The sequence below is a fragment of the Prionailurus bengalensis genome, chromosome A1 (genome assembly GCF_016509475.1).
Source record: "Prionailurus bengalensis isolate Pbe53 chromosome A1, Fcat_Pben_1.1_paternal_pri, whole genome shotgun sequence".
Taxonomy (NCBI): domain Eukaryota; kingdom Metazoa; phylum Chordata; class Mammalia; order Carnivora; family Felidae; genus Prionailurus; species Prionailurus bengalensis.
The window spans coordinates 27,386,194-27,413,484 of NC_057343.1; the positions used below are offsets into that span (position 1 = coordinate 27,386,194).

A 27,291-nucleotide genomic window follows, 5' to 3' on the forward strand; every position below is an offset into this window, starting at 1 on the left:
AGGGTTAAAACAATGCACATAGTAAATGCTTAATTCCTTTCTCTCTTCCTCAGCTATTTGGATCTCTTGAGTATGTTGCATTTCTGGGCAGTGGTGCCACCGGGCGTGATCGGAAATGTGCAGGCAGCCATCATCCCACTTGTGGGGCTCTTTACCATATATCTGGGACCTTGCTAAGCACCGCAGGGAAGACAACAGCATGCAAGCCTCTACTTCACAGCGCTTAGGCTTCTGGAATGATAGAGGCAATTACAAAGCACCGTATACTTCCCACTATCGTGTGTGAGAAGTGCCCCGTGCCTTCCCAGGAGTGACTCGGGACCCAACTGGACAGTGACGGGGCGAGGGGGCAGGTCTTCTGAAACCAGCTAACCCCAGATTCTGTGGCCACGGGGCCTTCTTGAAGGCGGAGGAAACTTCGGGTTGTAATTGTGTAGTGTCTAAGGCAGCGTCTGTTGCGTTAATACAAATTCTAAAAAAGAAAATTAGCGGGCACCCTGCTGATTAAATAGACATTGTTCTGAGACAATTCAACTTAATGAAGACTGACTGGGAAGTAACTGCTCACAGACCCAAAGTTTATAGCATGGCTTTGAGAAAGTGAGCAGGAGCTCAATAACACCATAATTACACTTTATTGGAAACAGTAGCACCAGGCAGATGAGATAATGAATTTCAGTGTGTCTAACACAGACCATCCACCCCTGGAGGAACCCTGTGTTTGGACTGGGGAAGGAAGAGATTGATTAGACGGTGAGAAAGATGATATCCTCATTCACTGGAGATTTCTCCTGGCAAGAGCATTTAAAAGTTTTTGTGTACTTTTCCCCCCTTTGGAAAGCTTCGCATAATCTTTCATTATGCGATGAAATGAAGAGTTTCTCTGTGCCATCAGGTGAAGTTTTGACAAAGCTTTGAAGCAGTGCCCTTGGGATCCCCTGATGTGTCATCATGAATTCAGTTCTCCTGGGATCCGCATTCATAATTTCCGGAGGGCTAGGCTCTGATTTGCATACAGAATGGCCCAGTGTCAGCCTGCCAGGGGGACAGGGGGAGGGAGGGCTGCCGGCATTTTGCTGCGGCGGTTGTCAATATTTATGGTTCCAAGAAAGTAAAAATCAATAATGCTCTAAGCCAAGTGGAAGTTCCATTAGCTAAAAGCCAGGCTTCCGTCTTAGGGCAAGGGAAATAAACACAGGAGGCTGTTGGAGAATCACTTCCGTGGGCGTCGCTGACCTTCACAGAGGCAAGACAGGCCGTTTCACCTAGAAACGTTTTGCATGACCCCAAAGCAGGAATAATCAGTGCATTTTCATATTGCCACCCCCTCCCTTAATTTTTTTTCATTTTTACAGGTACTGAGTAATTGGGGGAGATTGTGTGTGTGTGTGTGTGTGTGTGTGTGTGTGTGTTGAAGGGAGAGGAGTGCATTAACCATTTGTCTCGCCTCTCCTGCTATCTGTGATTTGGGGGATAGATAAGGTAACAACACCCCTTTTAATGGTTAATTGAGGAGCCAGAAGAGTGGAGACTTGCTTAGAGATGTCCAGGCTTGAGGGACGTTTTAGGACTATTGTAGTAGGAGTGCTTGGGCCATCCTGGAATCCTCATTCTGCTTGGATCACTATGTGACTCCACACTGTGAGCTATTTCCAGCTATCATAAACGCCAGAAATCAGTGACAGCATTCACTGTGTGTGTGTGTGTGTGTGTGTGTGTGTGTGTGTGTACATGTGTCTGTATCCCCATTTTTGGAGGAAAAAAATGTGTTGTAGTACATCTTCCTTTTATCTCATTCTTGGGATATGTTATTCAAACACTGATCTCCTCTCCTGTTATTCCTTTATAGACCCAGCCATAAATAAGGGTACTACAGCCCGCCTAAGTTTTCATATTCAGTGCTCATGGCCTGACTCTCATCCTCCCTGTTGTTCTGAAAATCAAGGCTATATCTCCCTCTGCACACAAAGGGGGGAAAAAAACCTGCTTATCAGTTTGAGGCCTTTTCCCCCTTGATTATCGGTTTGTCACTTTGACTGAAGTTCACCACGTTCCCACCTGCTGAGTCCTGGGCTCTGTGTCCTTGTCCTAGAATTACACATGCAACTATAGCACGGACCTGGCCTTTGAGGAGCTACAGTTCAAAGGTGGCTAAAGCATGCTCTGGCAGTGGAACCATAACTTACAAATATAAAATTGACACGTGCCTATGATTTTGTTTGATTCATTCATTAATGAGAGAATCAGTAAGGCGTTAAAACTGGTTCAAAAGAAAATGTGCTTTATAATGATTGGTATTTTCTACTGGACGATAGTTCATCTGTGTTGTTATGGAGAATTATTTGCATTGTTATCAGCTCTCCACAATCTATGTTCTATCCCTAAAGGGTTGTAAGATAGCCTAGTCAAAGGCAATTAAAGATTCATTCCCCTATAGAATCAGATAATTCCGGGGGCTGGGGGGCGATGGAGAGGGTCTTCTGGGCCATGCCCAGGATTCCACTACAAAGATCTGCAGTAGTCTCTATGCCCATTTCCAAGTCTTTGACATTTTTTTCACATTTTCTTTTCTGGGACAGGGATGACGGATGTTTAAGCACCTGTTCTTTAAATGGGGGCAGGGAGGTTAGGGACAGGGATTCACAGAGCTCAGAAGAATCACATCAAACCCTTTCAGTAACCTCCACTATCTCAGGTGCCACTTTCCATGTCAAGGTCTCGTGATCTTTTAACATAGATGAGCTCCCAGCCAGTTTCCCTGGTTTTCATTGACTGATTTCTTCCAGTGCTTCCAAAACTTTAATGTGCATTTGAATCACTTGGAGTAGGAGATTCTGAATCAGGAAGCCTGAGTCAGGGTGAGTCTGCATTTTCAAGGAGCTCCCAAATGAGGCTCAAGCTTAGTCTTTGAATGGCGAAGATTTATCCCATATGCAGTTTTTGAAGTGCCTCCTATGTCACAGGTGCTCAATAAACATGGAAGAGAGGGACAGAGAAGGAGGTTGATGAAGTCTGAAGGAGCCAGAAAACAAAATGAGATGGGTATGGGATTCAGGTAGTGACAGTAAAGGGATAATAGTCATTACAATATTATTTATTCCTCACAAAACTAAAAACAATCATTATCTTCCCAGAATTAAAAATGCTTTCAAAAAGATTTTTGAGTCATTTGATAAGCTGGTTAGCGCCTTTCTGCAGAAGGCTCTGCTTCTCTGTGATTATCTGACATCATTCTTAACTTTCATTGCCAGTGGCGATGACCTCAGAGGCCTGAAGGATAAAAGGACCAGCTAGCCTAAGTGCCAGAGAACATTTATCTCTGGGAGACAATGTGAAAACACTCTTTAACATGAAATTAAAATGTTTATTACTGGGGCGCCTGGGTGGCTCAGTCCGTTAAGCGTGTGGCTGAGGCTCAGGTCATGATCTCACAGTTTCAGATTTCAAGCCCTGCGTCTGACTCTGCAATGACAGTGCTCGCTCTCGCGCTCTCTCTCTCTCTCTCTCAAAACAAATAAGCTTTAAAAACTGTTGATTACTAACTGATGTTTCCGAACTTCTGACCGTTGAATTTGTGGCTCTCTAGCGAGAATCACCGCAAGTCTATTAGAAATAGTGTAACCAAATATAGATAAATTGCCAAGCGAAAAACTCAGAGTGACCAGAAGATTGCAGTATGTTTTAGAAGTTTCATTCTCACGTTAGCCCTTCAAAACTGGAGGCAGATCCACAAGCCAACCATTGACTATACAGAGTGACTGATGTTTTAGTAGAAGGATATGGAGGGAATTGTGAAAACGTAGCCCATGGACGCCCCAATTCATGCTAGGGTTACAGAAAAGCTGCTTTGATGAAAGACACTGAGGCTGAATCTTGAGGGAAACGTAACAGTTATCCAGGTGTCCAGAAACGTGAAGGCTCCTGGAATGAGCACACAGAGCACGGAAAGGCAGGGAGGCGTGGCCATGGTGCTCACCAAAGAGGAGAATGGTAAGGGAACGGGGGATGAAGGGGAAAATGCAAATCAGGAAAAGCCATGGAGCAGACATGTGCGGTAACCCAGGTGTGACGTGGTAAGGACCCTGGTTAGAAAACACTGCACAAGTTTTAAGGAGCAAATGGTCCATACTCGCCCGTTAATACGGCAGTTTTCCCAGCTCTTGCTGTGGAAAAAGGCACGTCTGCCCATTCCAGTTTCTAAACTGCACCCGTGTTCAGAGTTATGCCTGAGCATGGTCACAGGAAGTATTTGGAATTTTTGTAAATGCATCTTTGATGTGATTTTTATGAGCAGTGTTAATTTCTTTTCACATGAATAGCTTTAATAATGCTGCCATCTAAATCCTGTTTAAATTAGTTTATATTGTTTTCTGTTTTCTCAGTGATCTTTCCACTGAATCCAAAATTGAACTTACAGTTGGATATTGAAAATGACCGCTCCCAATACACTTCTGTAGCCATTCAGAGTGCGTTGCTGAGTTAGTCTTAATTAATATAAAGTCACTTCTTACGTAGCAACAGATACTGACCGAACTTAACCGATTGTGCCTTAACTAATGTTTTCACATTTAATTTGCATGTCAGTACATCAATTATATATTGGCCTGGAAGTTTCAGAAAGTTCAGAAATGAGGATGAAATTGGGAGTCCTCAAAACTACATACATCTTTTAAGCTAAGCTAATGGAATTTTGCGTGCTATTGACTTGTGCTACGTATTTTTTAACGCTTGTTAAAATGTGAGCAAGTCTCTTCCCTGCTTACTTTAAAAAAAATTTTTTTTTTAATGTTTATTTATTTTTGAGACAGAGAGAGACAGAGCATGAATGGGGGAGGGGCAGAGAGAGAGGGAGACACAGAATCGGAAGCAGGCTCCAGGCTCTGAGCCATCAGCCCAGAGCCTGATGCAGGGCTCGAACTCACGAACCGTGAGATCGTGACCTGAGCTGAAGTCGGACGCTCAACTGACTGAGCCACCCAGGCGCCCCCCCTGCTTACTTTTTAAATTGTATATTTTCAATTGCCCAGTCCTAAAACTGCTGTTTCTCTTTCTGAAAACTAGCAATTAACTCTGATCTGCTGGTGAACTTATGCCCTCCGTCCTAGACAGGAAGAAAATAAAGTTTGGTTTTCAGGTCATTTGAGCAAACACACATTTTTAAATTTTAAGTGTGTTCTCCCTGACAGTAAATTAGTGTATTTATGAACTGAGTTACCACAAGCACGAGAAGGAAGAACAACCAGTAACAGGAGGGAAAGATGGATGGAACGGGGATGTTCTATCTCCTTGTAAGGTTGACAACAAAATCTTAGAGGGTTTTTTTTCCCCCTCTGTATTATATACAGATAAAAGTCCCAGGAAAGGCGAAAAATGGTACATGAAGTCAGTGTTTTCTTTTTTGTTGTTATTTTTTAAGAGGGGAGGAAAAAAAGACTTCTTATAAGTGTTAGGTTTATTCATGCTGTCTTTTGGGAAGTCCATTCTCCTAACATCTATTGGCGGGGAGAGAGGTAGCGAGTATGCGCGGGAGGCAAAATTTATTCTGACTGTAACGGTCACAGTGGGCCTCTCACAAACATAATGCTAAATTATGGGCCTCTCCATGGGCTGAACGTAATGTTAAGTTGTATGATGGATTTTATCTTACACAAGCCGCTCCGGTCCATGAAATGAGATAAGAAACCACTGCAGCTGGAGTTCACCGAGGGTTGAGCTCAGCCTGAAATTCCGGAGTTAACAAAATTGGATGAGCCAGCTGTGAGACTGCACGCGTGTGTTCTGTGCCTGTGCGTGGAGATTTTCGAGGAAGGGCGTCTTTCCCTCGCAGGGTGCCCAGTGGGCCAGTTCTCTCCTCTGGCCCAAGTGTGAGGGCAGAGGGGGGCAGGTTTGCCCTGAAAAAAGGCTTTGATCCCCAACCCCAGACTGCCTCTGCCTCAGGGGGAGAGGACCTGGGTGGGTGCTGATGGGTAGCGTGTGTCCGATCGCTACTTCCACCATGCAAAAAGCAGAGCACGCTCCACGCACCCTGGGTCAGGCTGACCCTGCCTTCGTTCCGGGTGCGTACCTCTGGGCAAGCAGCAGCCACAGCAAGGAAGTTGTGCCCCCGTCTGGGAGAGGGACTGTGGCAGAAAAGGTACTAATGGTGTTTCTATGGCGCACTATGAAATTCACAAATCACCCCCATGAACGAAGGCTTTGTATGCTGTATAACATGCCAACAGCAGTGGTTGATTAAAGAACATCTGGTGAATGAGATAAAATAGAACTCCTTTACCAAACATGAATCACGCTCCGTCCAGTCATCTGGGGGGTATATATGTATATGTGTTTGTATGCATATATAAACAATATATAACATAGGAAATAAATGCACACACAAACACACACACACAGCGCATAAGGAGGTTTTTGATGTTCCTCCAGGAGAGGGAACATAATAGGCACTCAGTATTTACCAGATAAATTCGTAAGAATCTGAATCGCCCAGTGTAATTTTGCTCCCAATTTTTAGAATTCAGAGTCTACCTCGTCTTCTGGAAAAATGTAGGATATTTTCCTTAAGTCACATGTTCCAAGGGTAGAAAAATTCAGGTGGAAGATTTCTCCCCTCCAGTTTGCCTGGGAAGTACGCAGTGAGCCTTCAGCAGTAGGATCGATTAATGTTGTGATAATTGACATACAGCTTCCAGTTCTAATTAACTTAATTACCTTCAGACTTGCTTTTTTTTTCCTACTTCTAAGCCATACAACACAGGTCTGTTCCAGTAACCATTCCCAAACAGGCAAGTTTACTTGTTTTCTTTCAGATAAACTTTATCATTTATTTACAGGTGGAACCTCATTGCCCACTCCGTGCACCCCACCCCCTCCACAACACACACATACCTCGAATCAAGTTCACGTGGACTCTAGTAGGCTTCCAGATGGCTTCCACAGAGAACACTGACCACTCAGGGAACAAGCCCTCTTTTGTTGAAAACAAGGAAATGTTTCGCTTTTCAGCTGAATCGAAGCTGTTCTATTAGATGTAAAGCGAAATTAGTTTTGAACTGGAGCAGAAAAAGAACTAATTCCTAAAACCACTTTGGGAACAATATCTTCCGTTACATCCGGTTTTAAAATAGTCTAATCTGTCATCCATATTTTGCCACTAACTCAGCTGAATCTAAGTCACACAACTAGTTTCACTGCATAATAGATCTGATAAGAGAATCTTGAAAAATGCAGTAGGGACCCAATCGGTTAATGACAGTTTTCTGAGCCACTCTTGAGAAAGAGAAATCAGGATTTGGTGTGCCGTGTTACCAAGAATGCCCAGAACAGATCTAAAACTAAGCTCACCGGGTTGGTAGATGAGAGAGTGAGCTACCAAGTATTTCTTGGATGGCTCTGTGACACCATAGAGTCAGATGTGAAAGGGAAGGCTAAGAAACGCTAGCACGGTTAGCCTTAGGGAAGCTAATTTGTCAAGTTCCAAAGATGTATCCGTTAAGATGGTCCATGTTCTGTCTTTTGAGAAGAACCAGAGTAAAGTACGTGTCCTTGCCTTGGCATGATTTGTACTTGGTGGTTTTCCATTTCCAGATGATAGCAAGTTTTCAGAGGCTATCACAGTGCTACTCTCCTGGATTGAGCGAGGGGAAGTTAACCGGCGTTCTGCCAACCAGTTCTATTCCATGGTGCAGTCAGCCAACAGCCACGTCCGCCGGCTGATGAACGAAAAAGCCACCCATGAGCAGGAGATGGAAGAAGCCAAGGAGAATTTTAAAAATGCCTTAACTGGAATCCTCACCCAATGTAAGTAAAATTTGGGGGGCCATCTGTTTTGCTGTGGTTTTGCCTTTTCTTTTGTATTCATTTAGTTTTTGTTTTCATGTGGGGGTAAGTAGATCAATAATTTCCCATTTTACTCCATATCAAATGGCACACCTCATAACCGATTTCATGTTCTGTGGCAACTTGGAGGAACACGGACCCCGCCCTGAGAGCTTACTTCTCAAGGTGAGCAACATTTCTGTAGCTTTTCCTCAGAACACCAAACCCGGCCACCGGGGCAGGGCACCAGATGCTTCTGTGCCTGCCGGACCCACCGCAGCTCACAGCACACCTGCAGGGTGGCCACCCTTTACCTGGGGGCCGTCCCCACAGACCTGTGTGTCCTCCCAGTGCTGGGACAGTAGGAAGCAGACCCCGAACACATTGTCCTTGAGCTCTGTTTAGGATGAAGGTATCATCAGAAAAACTCCTCCCCGGGATCCTTTATTTGAGGTGAGCTCTGGCTGTCGACATGGGCAACTCAGGAGTAGAGGAGGGTTTTCTGCAGTATTATTTTTTTTTGTCCTTTCTTCATCTGGAAAGCAGATTGCCTTAACCGCTTAATGCTGGTGATTTTTCATGTCCAGACCCTAAATTGATGAAGGGGTCTAAATGGGCTTGCTCATAGAACAATAGTCGGGGTAATTACCCAGGGCTCTATTCAAAAAAAAAGGGCGTATATTTTTTTTATGGGCACTCTGTCTGTGTCTGTAGTTAACGTCACAGTGGCATAATGCATTACAGTTGTGGATGTTCCCCGGGTCGGTAAAAGCCACCGAATGACACTGTAACAATGCCGTGCTCCATCCCATACCAGGTGCAGGGTGCCACGTGGGATGGGGATATATGCGATTTACATATTCACTCTGGGAATAAGTATTATTTTCAATGATACAACGTGCCAAAATGTCGAGCGCCTCTTTCATCGGTGCAAACCCAAGGGATAATGTATCTGTTCGGATGAGAAGAGAGAGGGGCGTGAAAAACCAGGCTCTCGAGTGGAAAAGGGTTTTCTATGACTCTGTTGTCAGGCCTTTTCTCGCGGCAGCATTAAAATACGTAAGAAACTCTCAAATGTGAACTCTGATAGGTGACCAAATATCCAGTGTGAGATCAACCCGGGACACCTGTCTTTATAGAAGAGGAATAGGAAAGAACAGAAGTGCGGTCTCCTCAGACCATTCGCAGACCACCTTCTCGTGATTCCTGCTCTGAGGGATGACCCTTCTTCACGTGACCGTGTCGGTCCAGCAGTTCTGAAGTTAGGGTTACTAGGGATAGGGTGAGAAACACTAATATCGATGCCCCTTTAAATTTTTTTTTCAACGTTTATTTATTTTGGGGACAGAGAGAGACAGAGCGTGAACGGGGGAGGGGCAGAGAGAGAGGGAGACCCAGAATCGGAAACAGGCTCCAGGCTCTGAGCCGTCAGCCCGGAGCCTGACGCGGGGCTCGCACTCACGGACCGCGAGATCGTGACCTGGCTGAAGTCGGACGCTTAACCGACTGCGCCACCCAGGCGCCCCCTCGATGCCCCCTTTAAAAGGAGGGCCGTGCAGCATGGATTAGCAGGTGGAGGGGAGGTAAGGCTGGATTGGTATTGGAGAAAAGGAAGAGAGGGAAAGGCCACTTGACTCTTAAAAACACAGCCCCTGCAGAGTGATGGCAAACCAGGTGCCTGAACACTGGGATATTCCCGGTACCTCTTGCTCACCAGCATCAATTTCATAATATATTTTCGTTCCCGTGACTTCACTGTCCCACCTGGCAGGGAAGACTCAACCCTTGACTCCAACAGCGAAGGTAGGAAGGGAACCACGCATTAGAATAGGGAAGTTTAGTGTTCTTTGGCAATATCCGTGGAAAGAAGCCTGTGTTAAAAAGAGGCCCAGATCCTGTGGCTGGAAGAATGCCACGCCACGTGCCTAACATTACCCAGGGGTGAGCTGGCCTAGGCTGGGGGATCCAAACATCAGCGCTGTATTCCTGATAAATCGAGGCTGAATTGGACCGTGAGGTTGAGGGCTGTTGCAACAATGCGCTTCCTGCTGTGGGACCTCTGGATGAGCAAGCATCTGGCCACAAGCAGGCCTGAAGAACTCTTCCCACACCGCACAGCCAGGAGGGGGAGGAGGGGGAGGAGGAGGGAAGTAAGGGGAAGGGAGGAAGGAGAAGAAGAGGCAGGAGGAGGAGGAAGGGAGGAGGGAAAGAGGGGGAAGGGAGAGCAGGGGGAATGTGCGGGAAAGCAGTAGGGGGACAGGCAGGCTGGAGTGCTCCCTCCTGAGCAGGAGACCGTGGAGGGCTGCCGCAGGACCAGGGATTTTTGGAAGGAAACCACCTCATGGAAACCCCGGAGCAGAGATAACCATCATTTCTCTCCGGCACCTCCACTGTGAACTATCCAAAATGGAATTTTTCCTTTTAATCTTCAAACCCTGTTCTTTCTGGGGCTTTTCCTTCCCATTTTAATACATCCTCAGACCAAAATCCTGTAAGTAATCTTTACCCCAGTCATCTCCCACCACCAAAGCCCATATATCCAGGCCATCAAGAAATCCCGTTGTTTCAACATTCACAAACGACCTACTTTTCTTCACTTTATTTATTTATTTTTTAAAGTTTTTTAACGTTTATTTATTTTTGAGACAGAGAGAGACAGCATGAACGGGGGAGGGTCAGAGAGAGAGAGGGAGACACAGAATCCGAAGCAGGCTCCAGGCTCTGAGCTGTCAGCACAGTGCCTGACTCAGGGCTCGAACTTACCACGAGATCATGAACTGAGCCGAAGCGGCCGCTTAACCGACTGAGCCACCCAGGCGCCCCCATCATGTCTTTTTTTTTTTTTTTAAACATTTTATTTATTTTTGAGACAGAGAGAGACAGAGCATGAACGGGGGAGGGTCAGAGAGAGGGAGACACAGAGTCTGAAACGGGCTCCCGGCTCTGAGCTGTCAGCCCAGAGCCCGATGCGGGGCTCGAACTCACGGACCGTGAGATCATGACCTGAGCCGAAGTCGGCCGCCCAACCGACTGAGCCACCCAGGCGCCCCCATCGTGTCTTTTTTTACAGGCTCAAATCACGCAAGATAAAAAGAAGGGGAAAGGAAAGAAAGAGGACAGGGTTGCACCTTCAGAGCGAGACAGCAAAACTTGCCCTAAGAGCCCCAACAGCCTTCCGTTTCTGTCTCGTTGTGCAGAATTATTACACATGCTGGTGCCTAGCTACAAGGAAAATGGGAAATATGCTTTTCTGAAGGGACCCATTGCTCCCCAGAATAAAACCGGAAGTCTCAGAGTAAAGAAGGGGGGGTGGCGAGTGGATGGCTGCCCAGAGGCATTTTGCAGTTCCTGCCATACACGGCCCCTCCCGTCCCACTTTTACTCCTGTCCGATCTGTTTTTCACACGTCGCCTAGTGGGATTCACATCGTATCTCCCCACTTCGGCCCCTTGAGTAGCTTCCCATTGCACCGATAATATTCCCTCCGCAGCCCGCAGGCTCTCCACACCTGCCTCTTCAGCTCCGTCTTCCCTCGACTCTCCACGTGTCCTCCCCATGGGCCTCCCTCCTGCTGAGCCCTTCAGAACCAACTCCCACCCCAGAGCCTTTGCACCTCTGTCCCTCTGTCTGACTTGCGCTTCCCCCCCACTCCACATGCGTGAATCCTTCCCATCCTTTAGGTCTTGGCTGAGAGCCCACCCTTCAGAGAGGCCTTGCAACACACCCCCTCCCCCATAGGCTCACCACCCACTGCGAGTTCAAGGTCCTCCAGAGCACTTAGCAAATGTGCAGCGGTGTGATAATTCGTCGGCTTTTGCTGATTAGTCTTCCACGCACCCCAAGTGTCTGGAACATAGGAACAGGATGATGAGTAAGTGAGTGCGTGAGTAATGGCAAGGGCAGCAGGAAGGAAGCCTAAAACCCCAGAAGTTCCCCGGGGACCTTGGAGAGTAGTTTGGTATCGGTAGCAGCACAGTCCGGGGGTCCCGGGCCTCGACTCTGCAGGCGTAATCACAGAGATCGAGAAGCCCAGTAGCTGTGCTTTCGGCGGGAACTGCTGTACTTTACCGGACCCCCTGGAGCAGGCTGGGGGGGGGGGGTATTTGCATGGAAGAGTCAGCAGAAGAATTCATGTTGGCATTCCTCAGTCCTACCTGTCCCACAACCTGTCCGTGAGAGACACCCCCCTACCCCCAGCCCCGGACTTTAATTCTGGGGAAGTATTTCAGCAGCCAGCAGAGACTGTGGAAAGTCCCAGCGGGTGCCACCAGCCCACAGTGCTGTCTCCGTGGTGCCCATCCCGGCTATGGCGGACCTGAGGGGCCTTCACGGGCCCTGATGGCTGAGACCCGTCAGGACACCTTGAAGGTGGGAGAGACCTTAGAGGGGAGCCTGAGCTGGAATCAAGGCTCTAGGGTGGAACAGGAAGATTGCACGTCCCAGTGAACAGCCTCAGACTTTTCCACTCTTTCCCGTGTGCTTTTGCAAAGATGACTACTCCCCAGACGCACAGGGGAGGCAAAGCCTACCTGTCATCACGCAAATAGTAGCAGCAACGTGGCCAACCTGCTAGGTGTGTGCACATTTCATCACCCTCTGAAGGTTAAACACATCTCGTTTCATGTCTGGGGCAGTTACGTTTGTCTCAACCACGTTTTCTCTGCTTACCCCCACGCAGTTCGGCGTGGTGGGACGGGGTCGGTGTCCGTACAGGGGGCTGCTGCTGACATAATGACGGCGGAAGTCCACATGGATTGACACGCTTGCTTGCATTTTCCAAAAGCAGAACCAGCCATACTCCCGTTTACCTGCACGAATACTTCCCGGAAAACACGCCAGGAATCACATCCTGCCCTTCCCATTTCGAATTAGATCATGATTGTTTAGCCCCAAAATTCAGGAATGGCAGCTCAGTTTTCTTTCTCCCGAGTGGCTGGAAATCTAGTTGTTTGGTAGTTAGCATGAGTGCACCCTCCCATGTAAAAGATCTCCACGGTGCCGGTGCCCTTCTCCACGGCATTCCATGGTGGCCTTTCTGTTGGAAAGCCACGAGTGTCAGGAAATTGTTCTGAGGCCATAGGAAAAGCAGGTACATTGATGAACTGGCTTGTCACAGCAGGTGGGGCTGGCCTGGTGTCCTGAAGGGAGGGCTCATTTAACAATTTCCGGGAAGTTCAGGCACATTTCTACAAAGCTCCAAGCATGGCAAAAGGTTGGCTCCCTGCATAGATTTTACTGGAAATAGGAGAAGGAAAATTTCATTAAGTTGTTAGTCCTTTAAACTGGATGAGAGGCACCCATCTCCTCACTTTGCTAGTCATACTTTCCTGGCTTTCATATTTGAGCAGGTAGCATTTGCTCAAAAGGGGAAAAGAAATCAAGAGCCACGAAGAATAACATAAAGAGAAAGTTGTGATTTATTTCAAGATTTACATCGAGGTCCAGGAGTTACCTCCTAGCCCTGTTGGTTTTCCGTTATGCGGACATTTGTTCAGGTTCTCACCTCACTCCTATCTCTGGCCTTCACCCCAGGACCAGCTATTAAATCTAATCCAGTAGGCATTGTTTCTATCCGAACCTTGGCTTCAGGCCTCAAGGGGCAGCACCTGACGCAACCAAGAGTTTGGGGAGTCCAGCATCCATTCACTTTCGTTTGGGATCCTTTTTCACTTCTGACCATGGATGTGCAGTTACGAAAGATGTTAGTTGAGGATGCCATCTATCCCAGTGTGGCAGCTGGGGCTCTCTCGTCTTTTCCGGGCCAGCTGGGTAGATCTCATCTGCTGGATATAGAAACAAAAGGAAAAAAAAAACGTCAGCACAGGTGACTCATTTCACTCTTAGGACATTTCACCCTTATGTCATCCTTGACTCATGTTTATGTCATTTCTTAGCCTGTCCATGTGGCAGAAACCTCCCCAGTTTTTCCGACTGAGAGACTTTGGGGTTTTGGTCTTCTTTGCCCTTCAAAAATGTATATTCCATAGGCCTGCCCATTTCCAGTTTTGCAGTTATGAGTAAAGCTTGTCAATTCGAAGCTCAGAGAGGAGCTGTTTGTAAAGTTCAGGAAGCATGTACCACAGCATTCAATTATTAATATGCATGCCAAGATGATCAATTGTGCATGCCTTGTTACAACACACACACGTCTAATGAAAATTTAAACACTCCATGATATTCCCACTTTGGTACTTCCCCAACAAGCTTCCCAGTAAGAGAGAAGAGAAGGAAGGGAGCAACGTGGGGGAAAGGCAATTGGGAAAGCAGACGGCAGTGGAGAAGGGTTTATTAATATTAATTTAAGGATACGTGCCATAAATATAATGAGCGGGACTGCAAAGCAGAACTTGGAGGATGTCAGAGACCCATTGGCTCAAACCCTCTCATTTTATAGAGGAGGAAACTGAGATCCCAGAGCAGACGCGATAGGCCTCGGTCATTCAGCAATTTGGGGGCAGACTAGAACCCAAGACGCTTGGCTCATTCTCATTGTCCAGATTGCTCTCTGTCATCGTGGGTAGGGATGCTTCCATGAACAGCGAAAATGATCAGAGGAGGATATTATAGCTGTAAATTTATAGCTTACACAGGTGGAGTTGAAGAAGCGTTCAGTGACGTTCTGTGTTGGCTCCACATGGACCACAAATGCTGCGGTCTGGTTACAAAATGCAGCCTTTGCCTCTAGCCCTGCCCTCCTCCCCCCTCCACACTGGTGCCTACGCTCCGTCCCTCGCCTCAGGTATTTCCCTCGGCCCCGTGCCAGAGCTGGAACCCCGCGTCCGTCACACTTCCCCCTCGTGTAACCCACACCCCCTGTCCCTGTCTCCCGCCTTCTGCAGCACTTGAATATCTCATTCCTTTCTAGTTATTTTCTGTGCGTCGGGTTTTGGGGTTTTCGTTTTTTTTTTCTTCTAGTAAGATTTTAGACTAAACAGAAACAGAGGCCGTTTACTCTTCGCCTTGCCCACCTCCCCAGGGAACATCACCCCCCGGGGTCTAAGCGCATCGAAGACCTCAGTACAACCATCAGCTGTTGATCAAAGACCGTAGACGGAAATGAGGGCGGCATTGGAAATTGGCCTGGAACCTAAAACCTGCAGAACACATTCTAAATGTTGGGGTGTTTGACTACGCCACGATCCCAGTGGACTTGGCTCTCATATGCCATCCTCCTTCAAGTGGCATACGCAGAATATACTTCTGTTGAGAATCTTGCCGCAGGTGGGATTACGGTCCTCTTACATCACTTCAACCCGGAGGCCGGAGAGGTTAGAATTACCATGCAAATTTGCTTTATATATTTATGATAGGAAATGGCATCACCCTCATCTTAGACCTTGAAAACAGCAGACAGAGGAGAGGCTTTTGACGTAGCATGAAGAGATCCTCGTTCTAAGCCGAGCTCGACCATCAATTAGCCAGGTGGCTTTCGGAAAGTCGGTTCAGCCTCTTGAGTCTCGGTTTTCTCGTCTACTCTATAGTGAAAGGGCTTGACCAGACAGTCCCCTCAGTTCCATTTTCATTGTGAAAACCCAGCAGTCCTTATCATATCATTGACTTTGATCCTTCTTTTTGTTTTTCTTAATATCTACACAGAGCAAGCATCTGCCAGGACCCAGCCAGGGTGCCAAGGCTCCTGAGCTGAGCACAGAACAGTAGGTCACATATCCCTCCATGCATGTGCCCCCTTTCTGCCTCACTGGGGGGACGTTGTGTCTGCACGCAGCACTGCGGGTTTCGAGCCCCATTTCAACCCTAAGAGTGCGTGGGCAGCATGCACCCGGGGGTGGGGCAGACCATAGACAGGGCAGGATTCTGGTCAGAGAGGCGGCGCCTTCCCTGGCCACTCTCTTCTGTTTTCTTGACTAAAACCGCACCACCTCAGGTGTTTGAATGAATGATGCGATTCATCCACAAGTATTTACTGGTCCCTGTTATGTACCAGGCAGGGCACTAAGCACCTGAGTGAAATAGGAGGGGTTTCTGGTCTTCCGTGGACCACGACCCCTCTTTCTGGATGGTGTCACCATCCATGTTTCTTCTGCCTGAAAAGCTCTTTCTGAAACCCTCACTTCTTAGGAACATCTCGGCTAAACCTTTTTTTTTTTTTTTTTTTTTTTAATTTCTGCCAAGGGAAATTTGGCTTCTATGTTCCCGCTGTCGGAAAAGAATTTTATGAAGTGTTAAAATGTTTTCCGTGTCTGTGGTCGTCATTGCTATCGTTAATCCAGGAGAAAAAAATTGCCCATAACTGCTTTAGCAACTCGACAGGTTTTCTGTTTCTCCTCAAAATCATACTGATGACTATATTTGCCAATGCTTTAAGTGCTGGAAACGTTATTTTCATTAAAAAAAAAAAGTATCTGTTTGCACTCAGGGAATAAATGTCCAGAGAAGACATTAAAAAAAATTTTTTTAATGTTTATTTACTTTTGAGAGAGAGAGCATGAGCAGGGGAGGGGCGGAGAGAGGGAGACACAGAACCCGAAGCAGGCTCCAGGCTCTGAGCTCTCAGCACAGAGCCCGACACAGGGTTCAAACTCATGAACCGCGGGTTTGTGATGTGAGTCTCGAACTCACGAACTGTGAGATCATGAACTGAGCCAAAGTCAGATGCTCAACCGACTGCGCCACCCAGGCGCCCCGTGAAAATATTTTTTTAATAAAAACTTTCAAATCAAGAATGAGCACAGAATTTTCTGTTTCACAGGATACCAAAGCTGATAGCAGAGGATGCTGGAAGCCTGCCAGTTCTGAGTGTTGAGCCTTTTCTGGCATCTCTCAGTCTCACTGAAAACATATCTACTGAGCCAAGTAATACCACTACAATGTTAACATGATTTTTTTTTTTTTTACTGGTAGCAAAATGAGAGACAGAAATTAAGCCTTACCCTCTGGACCAATGAGGAGCCATGGAAGGCTAGATTTTAAGAGCTAACATAGGATGTGCTAAGTAAAGCAGAGCAATTCAGGAAAGATAGAACTTTCAGGAGCTAGAGGTGAAGCCCTGCTATCTTGATATGAGCTCAGTTGTAGGGACTGGAAAGGAAGCCGCGACTAAGTGTAAGGAGGAGGGGTGGGGAGTGGTCATGGGTAGGGGGTGGGGCAGGGGGGAACAGACTATGAGGGAAAAAGTCTCTGAGCTGCTTTGGAAAGAATCCACATGCAACCATTTTTTTTCCCCCCACAAAAACTTTTTAAAGCCAAGACTCGGCTAAACCTTTCAAACTAGATCCGAGGAAGAGTGAGGTGTCTGTAAAGTCACTTTAAGGCGGAGATGACGTGTTCTGGACTTTTATGTGCAACCGAGAAAGAAGTCCCAAGTTGGTGTCCAGGCTCAAACAAAGGAAAACTGTGCCCGGGGCGGATCATGAAACAGTAGCCACAAAGTGAGAGGACTTCTATTTATTAAGGACATAAACTGCTTAGGGTTTGCGCACTCCTTCTCCGGCAGGGTAGATGTATGATCCACGAGGCCAAAAATATTTACTATTTCTTTGCGGAGAAAGCTTGCTGAAGCGTCTTCTGTAGGATCACAGAGCTAGAGAGGATATTTAGAAATAACTAGTCCAGGGGCGCCTGGCTGGCTCAGTTGGAAGAGCGTGTGATTCTTGATCTGGGGGTTATGGGTTCAACCCCCCACGTTGGGTGTACAGATGACTTAAATAAATACATAAATTTAAAACAGAAAAGAAAGGACTATAGTCCATCCCCCTTTGCCTGGGGCCTCAAACACAGAGGCTCTCTTCAGCCCACACAGCCACTTAGTGGTGGAACTAAGACTTTGCCCCAACAAGGGCTCCCTGGCTCTCCCTCCCCACTCCTGTGCCTCCCCACAGTGTTGCATTCCTAAAAGCACTCCCTCAGCCCGGCCCCACCTCCTCAGGTTTCCCCTGTTTCAGCAACAGTGATGAACAAAACAGAGTGGATTTTAGATGACCCCGTGCTAAGGGCACACACTGAGCGAAGCCCCTTCCCGTCTGGTAGACACGCAAGAAACAGGGGCCTTTTCCAGGCGCTGATTACGCTTCTCCGTCTCTCGGATTCCTCAGGACACTTTTGGAAAACGGTCCGTCAGCTTCCTGCCCCATAACAATCTCAAATATTTGGCTCCTGGGTTCTAGAAAATTCTACCTACCTAATGGACCAAGGGTCATTGGAGCCTTTCCTGCCTCCTTGGATGCTCTCTGCAAGCTGCTTCTCCCACCATGACTCAATCATGTGTACGGCTGTCTCCCCCCAGGGCTACGAGAACCAGAAGGATCTTTGGATCTGCAGCCCCTAGTACGGTGTCTGGATGTTACACTCCACCGTGCTCAGAAGACTCTGGCCCATAAGTGTAAATAGGTATACAAACGTTTATAAATGCGCTTGACCCTGGAACAACATGGGTTTGACCTGAGCTGGTGCACAGATGTTTTCAATGCAGTACATTAGTACCCTGTATTTTCTCCAGCCTCCTTTATTGTTAAGAATACAGGATGTACCACATATAACAGACCAAATACGTGTCAATCAGCAGTTTTGCTATCAGTAAGGCTTCCGGTAAACAGGAGGCTAGTAAGTTTTGGGGGAGGCAAAAGTTACCCATGATTTTTGACCGGGGGAAGGTCAGTGGCCCTCATCCCTGCATTGTTCAAGGGGTTGGATGTGCGTAATTTGGAGTTAGGTGAATGCAATTCCGCTCCCTAAGGAAGCCCCTTCAGGGCCTCCGTTCCCTGTCTGCAGAGAGAGAGGGGATTAGAATCATGGGTCCCTTTTGAATTTCACCATTTGCTAAGTATGCGACCTTGGACAAGTGTTTATCCCTCTCTGCGAATCTGTTTCTTCATCTGTGACACGGGCATAATGGAAGCACCAGCCCCAGAGGATTGCTGGGAAGTTTAAAGATCATGTTTTATTAGTTTATTTATTTTGAGATGTTAAAGGAGAGGTTCTCAAACTTCAGCACTCGTTGGAGTGACCTGGAAAGCTTGTTAAAACAGTCCACTAGATTGGTGGTTGCCAGAGGCAGAGGGTGGAGGTACAGGAAATGGGGAGAGGGGGTCAAAAGGTACAAACTTCCAGTTAATCTGAAAAACAAAACTTAGTGGGCATGAAATTAAAGTGCAATTTGGCAATAGCTCTCAAAAACTTAAAATTCAGACACTCTTGGGCTCAGTCAGTTAAGCATCCAACTTCGGCTCGGGGCACGATCTCACAGTTCGTGGGTTTGAGCCCCACGTCGGGCTCTGTGCTGACAGCTCGGAGCCTGGAGCCTGCTTGGATTCTGTGTCTCCCTCTCTGGCGGTCTGTCTCTGTCTCTCTCAAAAATAAACGTTAAACAAATTTTTTTTTAATTCAGATACTCTTTTATCTTTTCCACTGCCAAGAATTTCTTATAAAGACGTTTATATAAAAATGTCCAGGAGCACCCGCATGCCTCAGTCGGTTAAGCGTCCAACTCTTGGTTTCAGCTCAGGCCATGATCTCACGGTTCATGAGTTGGATCTCCCTGTCGGGCTCCATGCTGACAGTGTGGAGCCTGCTTGGGATTCTCTCTCTCGCCCTCTCTTTCCCTTTCTCTCTGCCCCTCCCCTGCTCACATTTTCTCGCTCTCAAAATCAACAAACTTAAAACATTATTTTAAAAAGCCCAAAGACATGTCTGAGGATGTTCATTACAACCTGATTAACGAAGGAATACCCCCAAACTATTGCGAGTTCAGTGCCAGACCACCACAATAAAGTGAGTATTGCAATAAAGTGAATCAAATGAATATTTTGGGCTCCCAGTGTATATAAGAGGTATATTGACACTGCACTGGAGTCTATTAAGCGTCCAGTAGCATCGTGTCTAAAAAAATGTACATACCTTAAATTAAAAATACTTTGTAGCTAAAAAGTGCTAACCATCACCTGAGTTTTCAGAGAGTTGTAATCTCTTTGCTGGCAGAGGATCTTGTCTGCTGTTGATGGCCACTGACTGATCAGGGTGATATATCTGCTGAAGGCTGGGCTGGTTGTGGCAGTTTCCTAAAATAAGACGACAGTGAAGCTTGCCACATCGATTGGATCTTCCTTTCACTCGTACACTTAGAAGCCATCATAGGGTTATTCGTTGGCCCAATTTCAACTTTGGTGTGTCTCAGGGAACAGGGAGCCTGAGGAGAGGGAGAGAGATGGGGGGAGAGCCAGTCAGTGGAGCAATCAGAACACTCACATCTATCGATTAAGTTTGCCATCTTATATGGGTGTGGTTCGCAGTGCCCCAAAGCAATTTCAATGGTCATCGTAACAAGTGCAATAATGATGAGGAGGTTGCAGTATTGCAATGAATTACCGAGAATGACCAAAACGTGGCACGGAGACATGAAGCGAACGAATGCTGTTGGAAAAATGATGTTGATGGACTTGCTCGACACAGGGTTGCCACCAGCCTTCAATCTGTAAAAGGTGCAAAATACCTGCGAAGCGTAAAAAAGGGAAGCGCGGTGAAATGAAGTGCCTTTAACATGCATACGAATAGATTTCCAAGATAAGTTAAGTGAGAGCGAGTTTCAGCACAGTATATACAATGTCAGCACTTTTGTGTAAGTGAAGAAAGGTTATGCTTTTTGTAATTAAAAAAAAAAGGATAGACACAGTCTATCTACTACATGCGTAAGATTTTTCCCTGGATGGAGATGCCAGAATCTGTTAAGAGTTGTTACCTTTAAAGAGAGAAACTGGATGGGAGGCAGCCAGGATGGGAAGGTAACCTTTTACTTTTCATTTTATTCCTTTTTTCTTGAATACATCTATCACTTTTATCTAGTCAATAGGGCTAATCTAGGCAGGGGGATTTATTGGATTTTAAAAGCCTAATAAATGCTGCCTGTTGTAAGGAACCATTAAAATTATAATATTCTCAGAGATTTTTGTTTTGATACTTCTCAGAATATTTGAATATATGTATTAATAAGGGGATCTCCAGTTCCTGAAATGTATTGGGATTTATACAAAGCTTAAGAAGTCACCGCCCACCTAATATCTTACCATTTATTTGAATGATGTCACCATTCCGTGCTTGCTTGAAATTTGCTAAAAGCATCCTATTTCTTTATATATATATATATGTATATACGTATATATATATATACACGTGTATATATATATACGTATATATATACACGTGTATATATATATACGTATATATATATACGTGTATATATATACACGTGTATATATATATATATATACGTATATATATATAATTTGATCGCCACTTTCTCTCTGTCTCCGTCCACATTCCCCCAAAGAACTAAACATCCGGCCTCATCTAGCCAGGATGTTAAGAAAGGTGATGCCCGCCCGTGGTGTCGTGGCCTCGGGTTTAACACGCTGTAATGGATTCACGGTGTCATGCAGCAATGCTCTTTTTCTTCATCTCTGGAGAAAACCCCAGAATGCCCTTTTTCCTCCTCAACTTGAAATTCCAGTCCATGCCTCCCTAATAGATGGGTTTGACCGTGTTAATTCTCTATTTCCTGGGCTTCCTGCCAGACTGACTGGCAGGCTCCTGTGTGCTCAGGACCCAGACTGAGTAGGCAGGAATCTCTCTGGGAATCTCTTCTAGCAGCTTCCCCTGTCTGTGTCCGACACTAACTGCTCCTCCCTCTGGCTTTGTCTTGCTCTTGTGGGTGTCCTGAGAGCCTGAATCACTTACTACATTCCCTCTGTTGTAATTTTTCAGTCCAGAGCCCAGACTCATCAATTCTACCCTAGCTTTTAGTATTTCAAAGCAACAGGAACCAGCCAGGGTGGGGGAAGTCAACTATTTCATTTGTTACGTGCCTTAGAACATCTTTTATGAGCTCTTCATAGAGGATATGGAAAAGATGTTATCCCTTAAAGGAAAATCAAATTTCCTCTGAACCCTACAGAGTCAGGCTCTATGATGAGCCCAGATAACATTAAAAACAAAAAATTGAGGGCGCCTGGGTGGCGCAGTCGGTTGAGCGTCCGACTTCAGCCAGGTCACGATCTCGCGGTCCGTGAGTTCGAGCCCCGCGTCGGGCTCTGGGCTGATGGCTCAGAGCCTGGAGCCTGTTTCCGATTCTGTGTCTCCCTCTCTCTCTGCCCCTCCCCCGTTCATGCTCTGTCTCTCTCTGTCCCAAAAATAAATAAACGTTGAAAAAAAATATTAAAAAAAAAAAACAAAAAATTGAGCTTGAAGATTTGTTTGAGGTGCTCTATTAAGGCAAAGCTACTGCCTATAAGGACTTAGCGTCTCCAGACATTTCCAACACTAAATGGATTGAAGGCTGTTTCACAGCTATTTAGCTGGAACACAACATGGAGGACTGAGGAAGTAGGTAGTCAGGGGACAAGGAAGAGAAAGGTCTGGGCTTGTGCTCCTTGGAGGAGCCTAACCTCCATCTGCCTTGCTTCCAAGGCCTTTCTGCCCCGGAGCTCAGAATTCAGGAGCCTCGTGCAGCCCGGAAATCTGAGGTTTTGTGCCTGGCACTCTGCTCCCTCCCAGAGAGCTTGTTTAAATGTGGCCTGTTTCTGGGTGAATGGATGTCCCGTGCCGAGCTTTCCTTCCCGAAAACTGAACACAGTGCTTCTAAAGATAACGTGTCATGTTTTCTGTCAGGTGAGAAGTGTGCTCTGAATTCAGCAGATGGCCAAACATCTTGAGGCCAAACATTTTGAGGTAGGGGACAGTACTAAAAAAAAAAAAAAAAAAAGTTGTTACATTACTTAGTCTTATGGATTTTTTTAATTCTGAAGAATATATACATGCGTGTGCGTGTGATGTGTGTGTAGTGCCTCTTTATGTGCACACATACAAGATAATGAATAATCACTACTGGGATGTTAAATTCTTCAATAAACAAGGGGAACACCAGACGGAGGGGGCCCTGATGTCGTGGTGGTGTCCATCAGCGAACCCAAATCCAAGCCTATAAATGCCTAAAAGTTACAAAACTGAAACCTAAGGACAACCAATCGCAGGCAGGCAACTAGATTTTAAGCTGTGACCGATCCACGATCGCTTTGCTTTGCTTTGCTTCCCGCCTTTTTCCTGTGAAAGCCTGTGGCCTGTTCCCGGCTCCTGCCAGTCAGTGGAGGGCTCTTACCATTCGGCACTGCCTAATTTGATTGATTTTTGCTCAAATAAATGCTTGCAATTTCTAATCTTTTAACAAGGAGTTTGCAGCTGCAAAGAGTGATTAGCGATTTGATCAAAGCTCTGTTTATCCTTCCTTATAAGTTCACTTATACCTGCTGGATATATGTCAGGGACTCCTTTATGACATCGAAGACTGACACTCAAGCACAATTATGAAAAAGCACTTTTGAGTTTTTCATGATTCTCCAAAACCCTAATTTAGGCAAAACACTTGAAGCATAGAATTTGATGGTGGAGGGGGGTGGATAGATTTGCAAGGTGTGAAGGATAGATTTAAATTTCCTGGGGGCGCCTGGGTGGCTCAGTCAGTTGAGTGTCTGACTCTTGGTTTCAGCTCAGGTCATGATCTCACGGTTCGTGAGTTCAAGCCCCACATCGGGCTCCACCCTGACAACATGGAGCCTGCCTGGGATTCTCTCTCTCCCCTCCTCTCTCTCTCTGCCCCTCCTCTGCTCTCTGTCTCTCAAAATAAATAAACTTCAAAAAAATTTTGAAAGAAAGAAAGAAAGAAAGAGAGAAAGAAAAGAAATTTTCTGACTGAGCTCTTTCTGTTGATAGTACTTCCAAAATGTTTGAGCGTATACCTGACCCAGGCTCACATGTGGCCTTAGAACCAGAAGTCGCTGGCCCACTAGGGTGGCAAAGGCATGGGCTGGGGTGATTTGAATTTGTTCTTCTGTAAGCTGCTTTTTGGAACAAATGCCAGGGCCGCCTTGTTTACGGTTTATGTCGTCTCTGAGCTTTTAGGTAGAACTTTAAAGATTGAGTTTAGTGAGTAACTACTTGCAGTTTTATTGGGTAGAGGACCCGTAGTATTAATTATATTGGGGGGGGGGGTGTTGAGTGGCAGTCAGCTTGCTCTTCGGCGTTCCCTGCTGGAGACGACGAAGAGGGTCTGGTCTTTACCTGGGACACCAGTACCAGCGGTCATCCTGATTTATGATTTTGCAAATCTGCTGCCTTTGAATCACATTCATTAAGCCCTACTCTTTGAGGTGGTTTTTCCCTAATGATGATGGATTCCTGCTGATCCAAGCACTCTTTCCGAGTCCTTTCGTGTGCCCAAGAACTTTCATTTGCAAGAGAAATGGCTGGTTCCCGAGCGGTCTCTGCAGAAATGAGAGAAGGAAACTGAGCCATGGAGAAACCTTGAGAGTGTTTTTCAAACCTAATCGGAGTTGCAAGGTTTTTTTTATTTTTATTTGGGACCGGGGGGGGGGGGGGGTCGGGTCTTTACTATTTGGTATTATTTGCAGAGAAAGTACAAAACTTATTAAGAAGTATAGAGTTCGTCACATTTAGTTTTGCTTTTAATCAGTTACCCCATTGAAAAGAATACAACTGCATGAAATTGCATTAAATTGAGAAAATTTAAGACGTGTCTCTGAGTCGTGACTTCTTTCTGAACCCCCCACCTGTATTTCAGCTCCATCTGGATGACCTTCGGGCATGTCAAATTCAGTGTGTTCCAAGCACGTCCCTTATGTTCTCTCTCCCGCCTCCCCCTGGGCTTGTTCTCCTGGTTGCTGAGGTGTCTCCCAAGCCTGAGGCATGCTAGTCTCCCCCCTCCTTCCTCATAGCAATTCAGCCACCTGTCCGATCAGCTTGCCCCATCATATGACTCCTTGCTCCCACCTCTGTTTCACTGTTCTGCCTTCACTCAAGCCTTCGTCATTTCTCCCAAACAAACCCTACTCAGATGTGCCTCCTCAGGTTACAATATAAAGTTCACCACCTGGCTTAGCATCCACTGTCCTTCTTGACCCATCCTCACTTAGCATTCACCCTAGCCTTTGAAGTGAGGAGCAAGCATTGACTCATCGTGTAAGACCTAGTGACAATGTTGTCTCCTTTGGGGGTGTTCCCTGACTGTACCTACCGGGTTAGTTACTGTGGCCCCGGTTACTTACTGTGGCCCCGTACCGTCATCCATACCTCTCTTGCATAGGATAATTATCTGCTTCTCTTCCTCTCTCCCTAGAGACTGATCCCATCAGGGGCAAGGGCTGTCTTAATCATATATTTCTAGCAATCAGTGAAGTGCTTGGTAGGTAACTAGAGGATCTCAGATGTTTGCTGAATAAATGAATGGGTGGATGAATGAATTGAACGTATGCCCCAGGATATGGTAACAACATGTTCTAGATAACTGAGATACTTAGCCTCAAACAGGAAATATCTGCAGTGGTACATAGCTTGAGTAGATATTAGAGGATCTATTTTTACCCTTGAACCTGTGCAGTATTCAGCCATTGGGTCTGTCTTCTAAGCGTTTTCCCTTCTTTATGATTCCATGGGTATTGCTGGCCTCTCTTACCTTCCCCCTACTCTATACACACATATGTGATCATTTTCTCTCTAGTGTATCCCCTTTATTAACAGCCTTTCTTGATTGATGGCAGAATTTTGACTATCACCACCAAAATACTTGGCCTCAACCCTTACTGCCCCTTCCCCTCTTGATAACACAGTTATTACTTTTCTTTCTTTCTTTAACTTTCTTTCTTTCTTTCTTTCTTTCTTTCTTTCTTTCTTTCTTTCTTTCATGTTTGTTTATTTAGAGAGAGAGAGTGCAAGCACAGGGAGGGGCAGAGAAAGAATCCTAAGCAGGCTCCACATTCATTGTGGAGCCCGATGTGGGGCTCGATCCCATGACCCTGGGATCATGACCTGGGCTGAAATCAAGAGTCGGATGCTCAGTCGACCGAGCCACCCAGGTGCCCCTCTGTTCTCACTCCTCTAAATGATGCCTCTTAAACAGCTCTACTCTGTGGGGTCATATACTCTTTTAACAGTCCCATAATTCCCACCCCTGAAATCTCGCCTGACGGTGCATTTCACCACTGCAGATTGGGCTGACAACTCTGTGTTGCCCAAGCAAAAGGAAGCTGAAATTCCCCCACGACCTCAGCCCACATGCAGACAAAACAATAGGAAGCCCAGGCAGTGAGGCTGAACCAGCTCCTCTCCACCTGCCATGCTGCATTGGAGCCAAGCAGAGCCCGGGGAGGTGGCAGTCAGGTGAAAGTCAGCACCTAGAGCAGCACAGTGTGGCTACTCTGGCAGCGTGACTTCCTCCAGACGAGGTCGGGGAAGGGAGCCGCATGCGCCCCTGGCGACCGTGAGCTAAGGTGATAGCACCTCCTCCTGGTAAAGTTGAGTGCACCAAGTTCATCATGTGACGTGATGATAAAATTTGATAAATAAGGAGATTTGGAGTTGGGATTCTCTCTCGAGAGAAAAGGGGGAACATAAAAGCCTCTGTGAAAATTACCCATTGATTGGGAAGTGGTTGCTCATGAGCGTTGGAAGATATTGACAATGTGGTAAGTGAACAGCATCTACTTTCTTTCTCTGCTCCATCATATACTTACTTATTCTGTGTGACAATTTTTTAAGTTGTGGCACCAGGTGTTGTTCTGTGGGGATTACTCCATTACTCTTTGCCATACTTTGGACACCTGGAAGATTTGGAAGAGCTTTGATGCCCTTTTTTTTATAATAGAGCCTTGGGAATCACTTAAGAAGGATTTATGTTAGAGTTTTAGCATCCATGAGAAGGTAATTCTAACTGGGCCTTCCTAACTAAATATTCAGAAATTCAGGTTTAATCATATGGTTAATTCAGTGCTATAATTTCCTTAATCCCATGCTTACTAGATCGATAACTGTTTAAGAAAGATTGGATCTGCAGTTGGCTGGCCCCACCCCTAATAGCTATATAGCTTTGTTCAGGGCCCCACAGGTTTATCATTCCAATAGCACTTTGCCTGGGAACCAAAAAATGCTAAATGCAGCCAAAGTGAGAGAGTTAGAACTTCAAGGGGTGTGGGAGGGCAGCCTTAGGAAAGTGAAAATGGCAGAACAGAATGGTATGTGATCTTGATGAACTACTAGGGAGCAGGACGTCAGGCCGTGTTGAAATGAGATCTGCATGCCTGTGCGGCTGGTTGGGTGAGCCTTGGTCTGTCTTGAAGTGGAGACGATTGCTCCTGTTCCCTGCCAGAGGGCTGGAGGGCTGGCTGCAGAGGGTGTGGGGGGGTTGGGGGTGGGTAGAGGGGAGAAAGGAGCCAAGGAGTAAAAATGGCCCTTGAGATTGAGGGGTGATATGAAACACCTATTGGAACTTGGACCCGGTAATGTCTTCAGAGGACTGCAGTTGAGTCCTTGAGATGGAGACCAAAAGAGAAAAAGATGTATATGTGGCTCTCCCTCATTCAGCCGCCTCGCCCCGGCTTCACTTCTAAGCCCCCAACCCAGGCATCTGTATGCCAACACCAGATCTTTATCCATAGATCTAGGTATGTAGACATACCAAGT

The 27,291-nt window shown here is 46.3% G+C and overlaps 1 protein-coding gene across 7 annotated transcripts in view; it reads left to right on the plus strand.

The window, feature by feature from the left end:
* Window positions 1-27,291, plus strand: part of ENOX1 (ecto-NOX disulfide-thiol exchanger 1) — a 553,951-nt gene that overhangs the window by 405,319 nt on the left and 121,341 nt on the right. For all 7 annotated transcript variants that reach the window (XM_043579372.1, XM_043579396.1, XM_043579389.1 and 4 more), the window contains one exon: window positions 7,585-7,797. In XM_043579372.1, coding sequence (XP_043435307.1) covers window positions 7,585-7,797 — 213 coding nt within the window. The remainder of the gene's footprint in view (window positions 1-7,584; window positions 7,798-27,291) is intronic.